At 39.6% G+C, this 12,922-nt stretch overlaps 1 protein-coding gene across 3 annotated transcripts in view; it reads left to right on the top strand.

Moving 5' to 3' along the window:
* The first annotated feature begins 455 nt into the window (after positions 1 to 455).
* The window catches only part of LOC140725567 (arf-GAP with coiled-coil, ANK repeat and PH domain-containing protein 2-like), a 128,932-nt gene continuing 116,465 nt past the window's right edge, over positions 456 to 12,922 (top strand). For all 3 annotated transcript variants that reach the window (XM_073041184.1, XM_073041183.1, XM_073041182.1), the window contains exon 1: positions 456 to 666. In XM_073041184.1, coding sequence (XP_072897285.1) covers positions 614 to 666 — 53 coding nt within the window. In that variant the 5' untranslated portion in view covers positions 456 to 613. The remainder of the gene's footprint in view (positions 667 to 12,922) is intronic.

Genomic DNA, 12,922 nt, shown 5'->3' with positions numbered 1-12,922 from the left:
CATTTCTGGTAGATTTATTTTGCTTTTGGATCCAGCTTTCCCACCTTTTGCTACAATTGACAGCAGATGGCGATATCATTACCTTTAACTCAATTGATCGCCGTCACTTCGATTATAATGTATACAGTATTATTGCATATGCTTCCTTCCAATAACAATGTTTTGGTATCAATATTCTTGTAAATATATACATTCTACGTTCACCTTATGAATAAATTAGCGGTGTATCACTGTTCTTCCGAAGAATAGCTCTTCGTAAAAAAGATGAACACAATTTTAAAAATACATAATTTGAATTGGGACCTCTACCGCCCTTCCCCATCTCTTTTTTTAACAAGCCCAGAATGTTCGTGCAATCAAACTTGATCCAACCGCTGAGCCCACCCCCGTCACTTCGCTCGATGCTATTGGCTCACGGGGAGGAGCCGCGGTCCGCATTGGTCTGGTAGTTGTCTATCACAGCGGGTAGGGTAGGGTGTGAGTTGCTGGGCTGGATGTGGCAAAATAGTAGGGCCTCCGAGTGATGAGCGAGCGATTAGGAGCCGCGCCTTAAACACACTGAACATCGACCGAAGGGCGACGGTAAGCCAGTGCTTTACGAGGAACAGACGCCATGAAGCTGATGGTGGATTTCGAGGAGTGCCTGAAGGACTCGCCGCGCTTTCGGTAGGCCTTTGTTTTGGGAATAGATTTTGGGAAGGGGCTGGGCAGTTGCCTCCTACTAGGAGCTTCCAGCAGTTCGGCATCTTGTTCCGTACCTTCTTGTCACTTCACAGCTGTGTGTGTGTGTGTGTGTGTGTGTGTTTGGAGGGGAGGGGAGGGGGGGGGGGGGGTACTTTCTCTCTGTTCTCTTTTGTCTTCGTGTTAATTATTTGTTCAAATTATCCGTTCCAGTTTGAATTCTAATGAAAGTGTAGTAAAAGGCACCATTAACCCGAAACAGGCGGTCAAACTCCACTGCAACCTCAGTTATTTTAAAGGAGCAGTCCAGCTGGGGTTTGCCCACTTTAGTTCCAGTTTGTAGTGTAATGTTAGCAGCGTTATCACATTGTCTTTGTAGAGACCAGTTATGGTCCTCGTGCTGAAATCGTTTGGTCATTGATTTGAATTTTTATGGCAGGCACCTAGACCAGTTTCTTTACCAATTCATTATTTGTGATTAGTCGGTTGGCAGAAATTGTCTAATAAAAAGGTTTTATTTTGCGGAATTTTGAAAGCTGCGAGCATTACTTTTGGTATCGATCCAAGGTTATTATTTAACGCGAGTTATGTTACAGTTTTTTAATCTTGTAATTTGACGTCTCTTAATAAAATTCAATATGAAGGTCGTATTAGTCATGTGATACATTTCTGTTCAAATCTGCGTTTGGCGATCTTTGTATCGAGATGCTGGGTTCTAATTTAATTCAATGGTGGTTGTGATTAATGAAAGTGAGGGGAGGTATAACGTTTACTGGAGTTCAGAATTTTTCACATTTAATGAATTACTGAGAGATAAAGAAAAGTGTTTGGGTTTGTTATTCGACTGGTGTTTACACTAAAGCAAATAATTTTATTGATATCAATGTTGTTCCTTTATTTAGCCTACTGCTCATTTATCCATGTTATCTACTTTTATTATGGCATGATGGGCAAGTAAATTTGGCAACCGTTTTGCACAGCAAGATGACATAAATCAGTGTGTTGGATAAGTGGTTAAGTCTTTTGTAGAGTTATGGAGTCAGAATTATACAGCATAGTATCAGAATCAGGTTTCTTATTACCGCCTTATACAACATGACCTACCGTGTCTATACTGACCATCGTCTAGTTATATACACTTGCTTGCATAATTCCGTATCCTCCCATTTCTTATTCAAGTGCTTGTCCATTTTTCCTGCCTGTTATGCCTGCTGGTGTGCATAGTGGCAGTGAAGGTCCATAGTCTCTGTCTGTCCTTGGCTACTGGTTTTGATCTTGGCAGTGTTCAGGGCTTCCTTCACTGTGGCAGCAGCGTCCTCCCGGTTTTCACTAATGTTAGCCATGTAAGTCCTAGGTGGAAACTTAGAAATACTGCCGTACACAGGATTCTTCATTGCTGTTTCCGTAAGTTTTGTTTGACCAGTCAGGGTTGTTAGCCCTGAGCTGAACCCGCACCCATCAAAGCTGGAGAACAGATGGACCACTCTTAGTTTGGCCTCTACCTTTTAACCTGTTTGGCATGGGTGACCCTACTAAGAGCCAAAGCAGAAGGCCCTGACTCCAACCAGTATGGCTCTCTGGGTCACTGAGGCGCACAAGCCTCCAAGCCATGACAAAGTTATGGTCCTCTTGGATCCCTGTTCAGATCCATCTTAAACGTTGCTGTTCTTACCTCTTCCACCACAGTCTCTGGCAGCACATTTTGGATATCTGCTCCTTGAGTGAAACATTTACTTCTCACTTCCCTTTTAATCTACTCTTCCTCACCTTAAACCAATAGCCTCTAGTTTTAGACATCCCTGTCATGGGAAACAAATTTGGACTATCGACCCTTTTTGTGTTTCCCATAATTTATACTCCATACCGCTACTGTGTCACCTTCGTTTAAGTCTCCTTCACTCCAAGGGAAACAGGCCTAGGCTATCCAGTCTCTCATAACTCACAGCCTCCAATCCAGGCAACATCCATGCAATCCTTTTCTGCACTTTCTCGAGTTTAATTGCATGTTTCCTGTAGTGTGGTTGCACCAATGTTTTCAGCAACTGTGATGTGACATTCTAACTTCTGAACTCACTGCCTCAGCTGATGAAGCACACATACCGTATGCTTTCTGTGTTGCTTCTTTCAGGGAACTATGCACATATACCCCAAGAGATTTTCTATTCAATGGCACTCCGCGGGGTCATGTCTTTTTGATATGTCCTGGCTTGGTTTAACTTCCTAAATGCATCATTTCATATTTGTCTGATTTTTAAAAAAAAAAATTCCATCTTCCATTCTCTTACCCAATTTCTGAGTATACCACTGTCCTGTATGCCACTAATTTCAGTCTCATCTGCAGAATTGTTGATCATGCCACCTACATTGTCACCCAGATCTATTTTTTGATGAACAAAAGACGCAGCACTAATCTCTGTGGTGCACCATTAGGTACCAGTCTGCAGATCTGCAGAACTACCCTTTGCCTTCTATCATCAAGCCAATTACGGGAACTTGCTGCCCTTGAGCTCTTCTTATTTTGATGTTAAAAGCCTGCCACTTGTGAACTGACCCTTCAAATAGCTTTAGCCAATCAGCTTCTAGAAGTTCCTGTCTGATGCTATTCACTTTGCTGGACCTGGTCTCTCTTCCTGCCTATGTTGTTAGTGCCCATATGGACTATATCCTTTGGTTCCTCATCCACCGCATTTAGAATGTTCTGACTCCAGATATTTTTTGTCCAGCACATAGGGATAACAGATTGAGTTATTAGTTGTATTATACCTCTGAGGTAGGAGTAAAAGCAAAAATGTTCTGACTTCCAACTTTGAACTTTAAAATTAAATAGTAATTTGGAACCAAACTTTGGTAAATTTTCTGCTACACTACCAAGACTGTGCACAGATATTAGCAATTTTGGTCAGAACCTTTGATTCTGAAGGTTTAAAAAAAAAAGGCATGGTTAACTTTGAAGTCCTGGTGTAAACCCACTAGTCCAGGACATTAATATGTCTTTAATGAAAAAGTCTTCAAATTTGAAATAAAAGCTCATAAACCAGCAGGTTGAATTATCATTACAGGGGAGTTAGCAATCAAATATCTCTAGTGATGTTATTCTCTTCCATCTCCATGCATACTCATAATCTTGTTAACAATTTTGTTATTTTCTAAATGCATGCAGTGTGGTTTTCAAGTTGTCTGTTTAAAGCAATTAAATTAAATAGTTTATTTTTAGATTAGTTTAATTATAAATGGATTTAAGATGTGAGTGAATGGAGTAGCGTTCCACATTTTTAGGCAAATAGGGAAAACCTTTACTTACTGATATGGATATGGCATGGTTCTGGAGAACTGGAAATTGCAAATGCTACTCCACTGTTTAAGAAGGGAGGGAGGCAGATGATAGGAAATGATAGGCCAGTTAGGCTGACATCAGTGGTTGGGAAGATGTTGGAGTTGATTATTAAGGATGAGGTTTTGGGGTATTGGAGGCATCATGGGGAATATCTTGCTTGACAAATCTGTTGGAATTTGAGGAAATAACTAGCAGGATAGACAAAGGAGACTTGGTGGATGTTGTGTCCTTGGATTTTCAGAAGGCCTTTGATACGAGGCTGCTTAGTAACATAAGAGTCCATAATATTACAGGAAAGAAACTAGTATGGATAGAGCATTGGCAAAAATTGGCAGGAGACAAAGAGCGGGACCAAAGGGTGCATTTTCTGATTGGCTCTTGGTGACTAGTGGTGTTCCTCGGGAGTCAGTGTTGGTACCACTTAATTTTATGTTGTATGTCACTGATTGGGATGATAAATTGAGGACTTTGTGGCCAAGATAGAGGGCAGGTAGTGTTGAGGGAGCAGGGAGTCTGCAGAAGGACTTGGATAGATTGGGAATATGGGCAAAGAAGTGGCAGATGGAATATACAGTGGCATGCAAAAGTTTGGGCACCCTTGGTCAAAATTTCTGATACTGTGAATAGCTAAGCGAGTAAAAGGCATATAGTTAAAGATGAGACATTTCTTTAATATTTTAAGCAAGATTACTTTTTATTTCCATCTTATACAGTTTCAAAATAACAGAAAAGGAAAAGAGCCTGAAGCAAAGGTTTAGGCACCCTGTCTGATCAGTATTTAGTAACACCCCCTTTAGCAAGTATCACAGCTTGTAAACGCTTTCTGTAGCCAGCTAAGAGTCTTTCAATTCTTGTTTGGGAGATTTTCGCCCATTCTTCCTTGCAAAAGGCTTCTAGTTCTGTGAGATTCTTGGGCCGTCTTGCATGCACTGCTCTTTTGAGGTCTATCCACAGATTTTTGATGATGTTTAGGTCGGGGGACTGTGAGGGCCATGGCAAAACCTTCAGCTTGTGCCTCTTGAGGTAGCCCATTGTGGATTGTGAAGTGTGTTTAGGATCATTATCCTGTTGTAGAAGCCATCCTCTTTTCACCTTCAGTTTTTTTTTCAGGTGGTGTGATGCTTGCTTCCAGAATTTGCTGGTATTGAATTCATTCTTCCCTCGACCAGTGAAATGTTCCCCGTGCCACTGGCTGCAACATAAGCCCGAAGCATGATCGATCCACCTCCATGCTTAGCAGTTGGAGAGGTGTTCTTTTCATGAAATTCTGCACCTTTTTTTTTTCTCCAAACATACCTTTGCTCATTGTGGCCAAAAAGTTCTCTTTTAACTTCATCAGTCCACAGGACTTGTTTCCAAAATGCATCAGGCTTTTTCAGATGTTCCTTTGCAAACTTCTGATGCTGAATTTTGTGGTGAGGACATAGGAAAGGTTTTCTTCTGATGACTCTTCCATGAACTCTTCCATGAAGGTCATATTTGTGCAGGTGTCGCTGCACAGTGGAACAGTGCACCACCACTCCAGAGTCTGCTAAATCTTCCTGAAGGTCTTTTGCAGTCAAACGAGGGTTTTGATTTGCCTTTCTAGCAATCCTACGAGCAGTTCTCTCAGAAAGTTTTCTTGGTCTTCCAGACCTCAACTTGACCTTCACTGTTCCTGTTAACTGCCATTCTTAATTACATTATGAACTGAGGAAACGGCTACCTGAAAACGCTTTGCTATCTTCTTATAGCCTTCTGCTTTGTGGGCATCATTTATTTTATTTTCGGAGTGCTTGGCAGCTGCTTCGAGGAGCCCATGACTGCTGATTGTTGGGACAAGGTTTGAGGAGTCAGTGTATTTATAAAGCTTTGAAATTTGCATCACCTGGCCTTTCCTAGCGATGACTGTGAACAAGCTAATTAAGGTCTGAGACCTTGGTAAAAGTTATCTGAGAGCTCAAAATCTCTTGGGGTGCCCAAACTTTTGCATGGTGCTCCTTTCCTTTTTTTTCCACTTTAAAATTGTACAAAACAAAAATAATACACTAATCTTGCTTAAAATGTTGAAAAGAATGTTTCATTTTTAACTTTTGACTTTTGGAGATCAGTTCATCTTCTACTCACTTAACTATTCACAGTAACAGAAATTTTAACGGGGGTGCCCAAACTTTTGCATGCCACTGTACTGTTGAGAAGTGTATGGTCATACACTTCGGTAGAAGGAATGAAAGTGTAGACTATTTTCCAAAAATCAGAGATGCAAAGGACCTGGGAGTCCTCATGCAGGATTCACTAAAGGTTAATTTGGAGATTAAGTTGGTATTGAGGAAGGCAAATACAATATTAGCATTCATTTCAGGAGGGTTAGAATATAAAAGCAAGGATGTAATGTTGAGACTTTATAAGGCACTGGTGATGCCTCACTTGGAATATTCTGATCAGCTTTGTGCCCCTTGTTTCATGAAAGAATGTGCTGACAAGAATGTTTCTGGAATGAAAGAGTTATCATTTGAGGAGCATTTGATGGCTCTGGACCTGTACTTGCCTGCAGTTTAGGAAAATGGTGGGGGGCGGGGGGAATCTCATTGAAATCTATTGAATGTTAAAAGACCTAGATAGGTGGCTGTGGAGAGGATTGGTCCTACAGTGAGGGAGTCTAGGACCAGAGCAGAGGAGACAGCCACAGCATCGAGGCATGTGCATTAAGAACAGGAATTAGAAATTTCTTAAGCTAGAGAGAGGGTGGCAAATTTGTTGCCTCAGGCAGCTGTGGAGGCTAGGTCATTGGGAATATTTAAGGTGGCATTTGATAGGTTCTTGATTAGTCAGGGCATGAAATGTTACAATTGAGAATAGGGGAGAATGGTGTTGAGAGGGATATGGATCAGCCATGATGAAATGGCAGAACAGACTCGATAGGCTGAATGGCCTAATTCTGTTTCTATGTCTTGTAGTCCTATGGGTCTAGTAGAGGTGGTTCAAAATTATTGAGAAATTAAGTTAAGGATGTTACTTTTAATTACATGGAAGGTTAACATTGATTTCACCTCAATTGCTTTTACAAGTGTTGATTTGCCTTCTTGTGCTGCTCAGCCTTCTGTGAATTATATTCCTACAGAGCTGATCAAGCTCTCGGATTTTTGGACTCAACAGCAATAATGTCTGACTTTGAGGAGCTTCAAGGTGGCACAGTTCACTTGTGCCTTTTTTTTGGTGTTCTTCTAGGTAGTAGAGTTATGGGCCTTGCAGATGGTGCAAACTGCAGTACCATTTACCTGGAAGGAGTGGATAATGATTAAAATAATCATTGGACAGCTGATCAGTTGGCTGTTTTACTCATAATTTTGTCAAGATTCTTGAGCCTTGTTGGATCAAGACGTGGAGTGAATTCCATTGCACTTCCTGAGTTTATGGATTGTGGAAGCCTCCAGAAGTTGGGAGAATGAATTACTTTTTCCAGAATGTTATCAAATAGTCAAATAGAAGTAAAATTATTTGCCAGCACAAGGGAATCTAACTGTTGTAATCAAAATACAGTCTTAAGTTCTGGGAGTGGGAAAACATGGGATGGGAAAACATCCTATTGTTACCTGCTGACTTTGACAGTTACCCCATAACTGGGTATCAAACCAGCAGAGAAAGAAGAATCCGTTGAGTCTGGTGGTACCAAAAACTAAAGATGTTTATTAGTAAACTACACAGTACAGTATCAAAAATGCAAATATGCATATAAAACAAGTTAGCAATAATAAACTTAAAGTGTAGGAATAATAATAAGCAATAATAAACAAGCTCTATCAATGTCTAGGGATAAATGAATTGTCATAGAAAAGTATAAAGTTCAGATTCAGTTCTTGCGTGCTGAGGTAGTTGTGGTTGTTGTAATCGTTGGAGAGAGGGAGAGCAAGCGAGATGTAACAGCTGCAGCAGGCAAACCTTCTATTGCTTTCTTATTCCGTCGTATCGTTGTGGCCATTCAGTTATGACCCCTCCGTCCTTCAGCTAGACCGTTCTTCTGTGGTGGACTCGTCACTCTGGCATGAGTGGACACACACATAAGTCCCCACCGGCCCCACCATAACACTGTGAGCTTTATTGACCGATCTCCTGATGCGGTCTCCGAAACCCGCTCCTTTCTGTGGGTTCACACCACTCAATCAGTGTCCTCTACCGTGTCTGAGGGTGTCTCTCCAGACCTGTCTTTTATCCCTACTAATGGGGTCTCAGCTATCCATCAACTCTGAATGATTGTGTCCATCAAATCAGGCCACTCCTGTCTCCTGAGGAATGTTAACGAGCAAAGTAAAGTCCTTGTAGTGAAAGGTAAATAATCCAGGAAGAATCAAAATACAATAAATCAACAGTCTCTCTCTTCCTCTTATCTGCAGCAGATGTTCTTGCCTGGGCTTCATCTCTCTCTCTCTCTCAGTAGCAGCATAACAACAGCAATAGTTCATAGTTCTTGGGGGGTGGGGGTTGGGGAATAGTTAACTCTGCACCCCATTTCCATCAGGTCTGTTCATTACTCATAACAACAACAAATCACTTGAGGCAATAGATCTTGTCATTATTTCCAAAATGAAAGTTGTCATGTAACCAAGAGATTTTTGTTTGTACAGTGAATGACTTTATGTCCTAGTGAAATCTAGAAAAAAGGTATAACTATTTTTTTCCATGAATGTTACAAAATAAAGGTTGGTTTTGTAATACATCTATCATTTCCTTGTGACATAGTCTCAATATTTAATATAGACAAATGGAGGAATTTGATTATGAAATTTTAATGTCTACTGACATAAATTGCCTTAACATTGTTTGAAACAGTAGTGTTGTAAGATGTCTTGTCTGTAAAGTAATTGCAGTGAGATTTGAAGATTTTCCTGTAACTACTTAGCAAAAACATTGATTTTAAGTGCTGCAGTTTTATCAGAATGTCTTTCTTTGCCTCGTTGCCTGTCACCAGCTTGATGGATTTGTTTTGCAAAAATGAATCCACATTTTGGAAAATTACCATGGGCATGACATGTACAATTATCTCCATTTTGTTGCAACATTTGCAATATACTTATTTGGAGTTTTACTTGCCAAAGATTGTTATATAATACAAACAGCAGGTCCTTTTGTAAAGTTCTCAGATTTAATTATTTTGTACACTCAGATTATTGATTTGGTAAAGGCTTGGAAGAAACTATAATTGCACATTGTTTTGTATTATGTAGGTACAATACTAATTAGCCAGTTAACAAGCAATTCTGATGTGGTAAATTGATTGTATTATTCAGTTCAAAGCAGTTGTAAGAAAAATAAAATTTGTATTTGCTATTGGAATCATTTGCATGATTGTTAGTAAAGTCACTGCATTCTCCTGCATGCAGTTCTTCAAAAACAGTGTGGAGATTTCAGTAATATTTGTTAGGTAGTGAACCTGGAGGGTAGTTAAAATAGACATTTGAAGCTCAGGAATTTGAACGGCTTGCACACAAAACCATGGAAGTATGACAAAACATGTTCGTTGAGCAGCAATTATTTTAGTTTTAACATTCCAGCGTTGTCAGAGGTTTGATTTTATCAAATATATTTTTCTTATAGCTGAAAATCACTCGAATTTCACAGTGGTAATTTTTGTGAATTTAAGTTTCTCAGACTTAATTTTTGCTTAATTAAGTCAAAAAGCATAAGCATACACTGTGGTTAAATCTTCTTGAAAAAAGAAGAAAGAACAATCTCCAAGTGGAGTCATCGGGACGCCATCGTGACGGTGTTTTTTTGGCAGACTTTCTTGTTTTTATGAGGCTGAGTTGCTAATTCGACGCTCAACACAGCACGGATGGAAAGCGTGCAAGGGAGCCGGCTGATTTCGAATCGGGAGCCTTCACTCCAAAGCCTGGCGCTGATGCCACTACGCCACCAGTCGGCTCTGAAAGTACATGAGCGCTTGGGTATTCTGAGTGTTCTTGTAACAACATAATTGATAAGCTAAAGTATGAAAATCACAAGATGTAACTTTTGTATTCAACTAGAGATGTTTAATTTCATTTATGTTCCAAATACCCCTTTGTTTACTGCTTCTGGTTCTTAGGTTCGCAGCCATTCTGTAACCATGGCAGCTTCAAATCCAAATTTGGAAATCTCTTCATAGTAAAACCTTTCTGTTCCAAGCTTTATTGTTCTTTAGATATTCCTGAGTTGTAAGGAGAGCAAACTTGTTTTCTTAGTTCTTGGTGATCATTGAATTCTGGGAAGGGAGCAAGAGATGTTCAGGAAGAATGAGATTTTTTACTGCATAATATCACTTCGTAGGACTTAAATGTATAAAAATCCCTTTTTATTTTAGAAGCAATATTGCAGTTTGCAGCAGCAGATCAAAGTAATTGGTTAGAGAAACAAAACCAAATGGTAACTTCAGTGTTGCTGCTTGCCACCCCCTTCCCCCCAAAATTTATCTATTTCTGTTGTTTATTACAGAAAGAAAAACCCGGTTGCTATGATTTGTAATGGATGATGCATATTTGCTCTCTTTGGGGTTATTTTGTTTATCATGTTTGCAAATGTGTCGAGGCTTAATGTATGCAGAGAACAAGAAATAGGTCTTGTATTTCTGGTTGTCTTCCCCTTTCCTTTGAAGTCCTGATGTTCCCTGAACTGCTGAGTTCCTTCAGCATTTTGTATGGGTTGGTGTGTATTTCTAACCAGGCTCTATTGAGACAAATAGTAATTTATTTCAGCAAAAAGTGTTTTTTCTTTTTTTAGCTCAGACAGAAGTAAAATGGAGGTGCTATAATTGTCATATTAAAGGGACATTTCTCATGAGCTTCTGTTTCTCTCCAGCAAATAGGGTAGTAGTTATTTATAGATCTGGTGAATAATGAACTTGCAGTTGCCAATGAACAATTGAATGGTATTTCATCTTAATAGTCTTTGCATTCCATTAACAAAATCAGTGGTTAAATTCTTATGGCTTTATTCATTTAAGCTGCATTAAAAAAGTTCGATTTTTATTTGTAACTGATTTGGGCAGAATCTGACATAGCTTTAATTACATTATCAGAAAATTTATAGTATGGAAAAGAATTTGAACATTTTGTGAGTAATTTCATATATTTTGGTGTTCGCTCTACTCACAAGGTATTTACAGTGAAACTGCTCTGTTCTTTTGTATTATGACGCATGATAAGATTAAACACACCGGATTTTCAGCATTTATTTTGGACCAAAAAAAATCACCTGGTGAACTTTTAGTTATCCACATATTATAACTGTGAGGCTAAGTACAGTTTCAATGCCATATTTACATTTGCTGAAGACATCACTGTTGTTGGCTGAATCAAAGGTGGTGATGAAAGGAGGGAGGTTGAATATCTAGTTGAATGGTGCCACAACAACAGCCTCTGAGTCAATGTTATCAAAGCCAAATAGCTAATTAATGACTACAGGAGGAAGGAATTGAGAGTACATGAGCTACTCCTCATTAGGAAATTGGAGATGGAGAGGGTTAGGAACACTAAAATTCCTAGCAGAGGGGATCTGTCCCAGTACTAGCACATGAATGCCATTTTAAAGAAATCACAGCAGCACCTGTACTTTTTTTTAGAAGTTTGAAGACGGAACATGTCATTTAAAACTTTGGCAAACTTCTATACAGTGCCTTGTAAAAGTATTCAGCCCCCAACCCTTTAATGTAACTAAGTATTGCAACCAGGGATTTTGAACAATTTAATTGAGAATTTTTATTGTGAATCACATGCTCCGTTCTGCACGGTAGAGCCCAAAAAACAGGGAAAAATGTAAAGCATAAAAAACGAAAAAAATTCAAAAACTGAAATGTCAACACTTCAAAAATATTAATCCCCCTTTGCTTAGTACTTCCTTGAACCATCTCTTGCAGCTGTTACAATCAGTAGTTTTGTTTTGGATAGGTCTCAATTAACTTTGTATAATATGATGGGGAGTGGCAGTGGTCAGCAATCTTAGGGGCCTTGCCAGGGAAATTTGATCTGGTTAAGGTCAGGACACTCAAGGACATCAACTTTCTTCAATTTGCAGTTACTCCCATGGTTGCTTTGGCAGTATGTTTTGGGTAGTTGTCCTGTTGAAAGATGCACTTCCTCCCAGTTTATGCTTTCTGGTGGAGGCTGGCAGGTTTTATCCAGATCCCTCTGTATTTAGCAGCATTCTTCTTCTCATCAATCCTAAATAGATTTCCAGTCCCTGCTGCTGAAAAGCATTCCCATATCATGATGCCAACTCCACCATACTTTACAGTAGGGATGGTGTTACCTGGCTGAAGTGCAGTATTAGATTTTTGCCGCACATATTGCATAGTATTGAGGCCATAAAATTCCGCTATACTCTCATCTGACCACAAGACCACCTATGTCTGTAACGGTATCTTCTAAGTGACACTTTGCAAAGTCTTTATGGGCAAGGATTTTTTTTTCTTTTAGCCGGGGCTTCTTCCTTGCCACTCTTCCATTTAAAAACCCTTTTTGTGGAAGGCCTTGGAGATTGTGGAGCCATGAACTTCATTTACCAGTTACAGCCACACACTTCTGCAGCTCAGTCAGAGTGACTGATGTCAGAGTTGCCTCTCTTACAAGTGCCATTCTTCTCCAGTGACTAAAGGGATGGTCTGACCTAGGCAGCATGGTTATGTTTCATGCTTTTTCCACTTTTTCCATGAGGAACTGCACTGAGCTCTGAGGTATGTTTGGTGCTTTTGAGATGATCTTGTACACTTCCCAGATTTGTAACTCTCTATTACCATTTTCCTGACTTGTCTTGAGTGCTCTATTGTATTTATTTTGTTTGGTCTGATGGACATACTGTTGGACTTTATGGTGTGGGGGGTATTTGTTCTTATAAATTCATTGAAAACAGGTGATCCTCCAATTTTCTACATCATCAAATGGGTGAGTTGGTAAAGTA

Source organism: Hemitrygon akajei, chromosome 3 (genome assembly GCF_048418815.1).
Source record: "Hemitrygon akajei chromosome 3, sHemAka1.3, whole genome shotgun sequence".
Lineage (NCBI taxonomy): Eukaryota > Metazoa > Chordata > Chondrichthyes > Myliobatiformes > Dasyatidae > Hemitrygon > Hemitrygon akajei.
The sequence above is the reverse complement of the archived record's forward strand: the minus strand, read 5'-3'. Positions and strand labels throughout refer to the sequence as shown.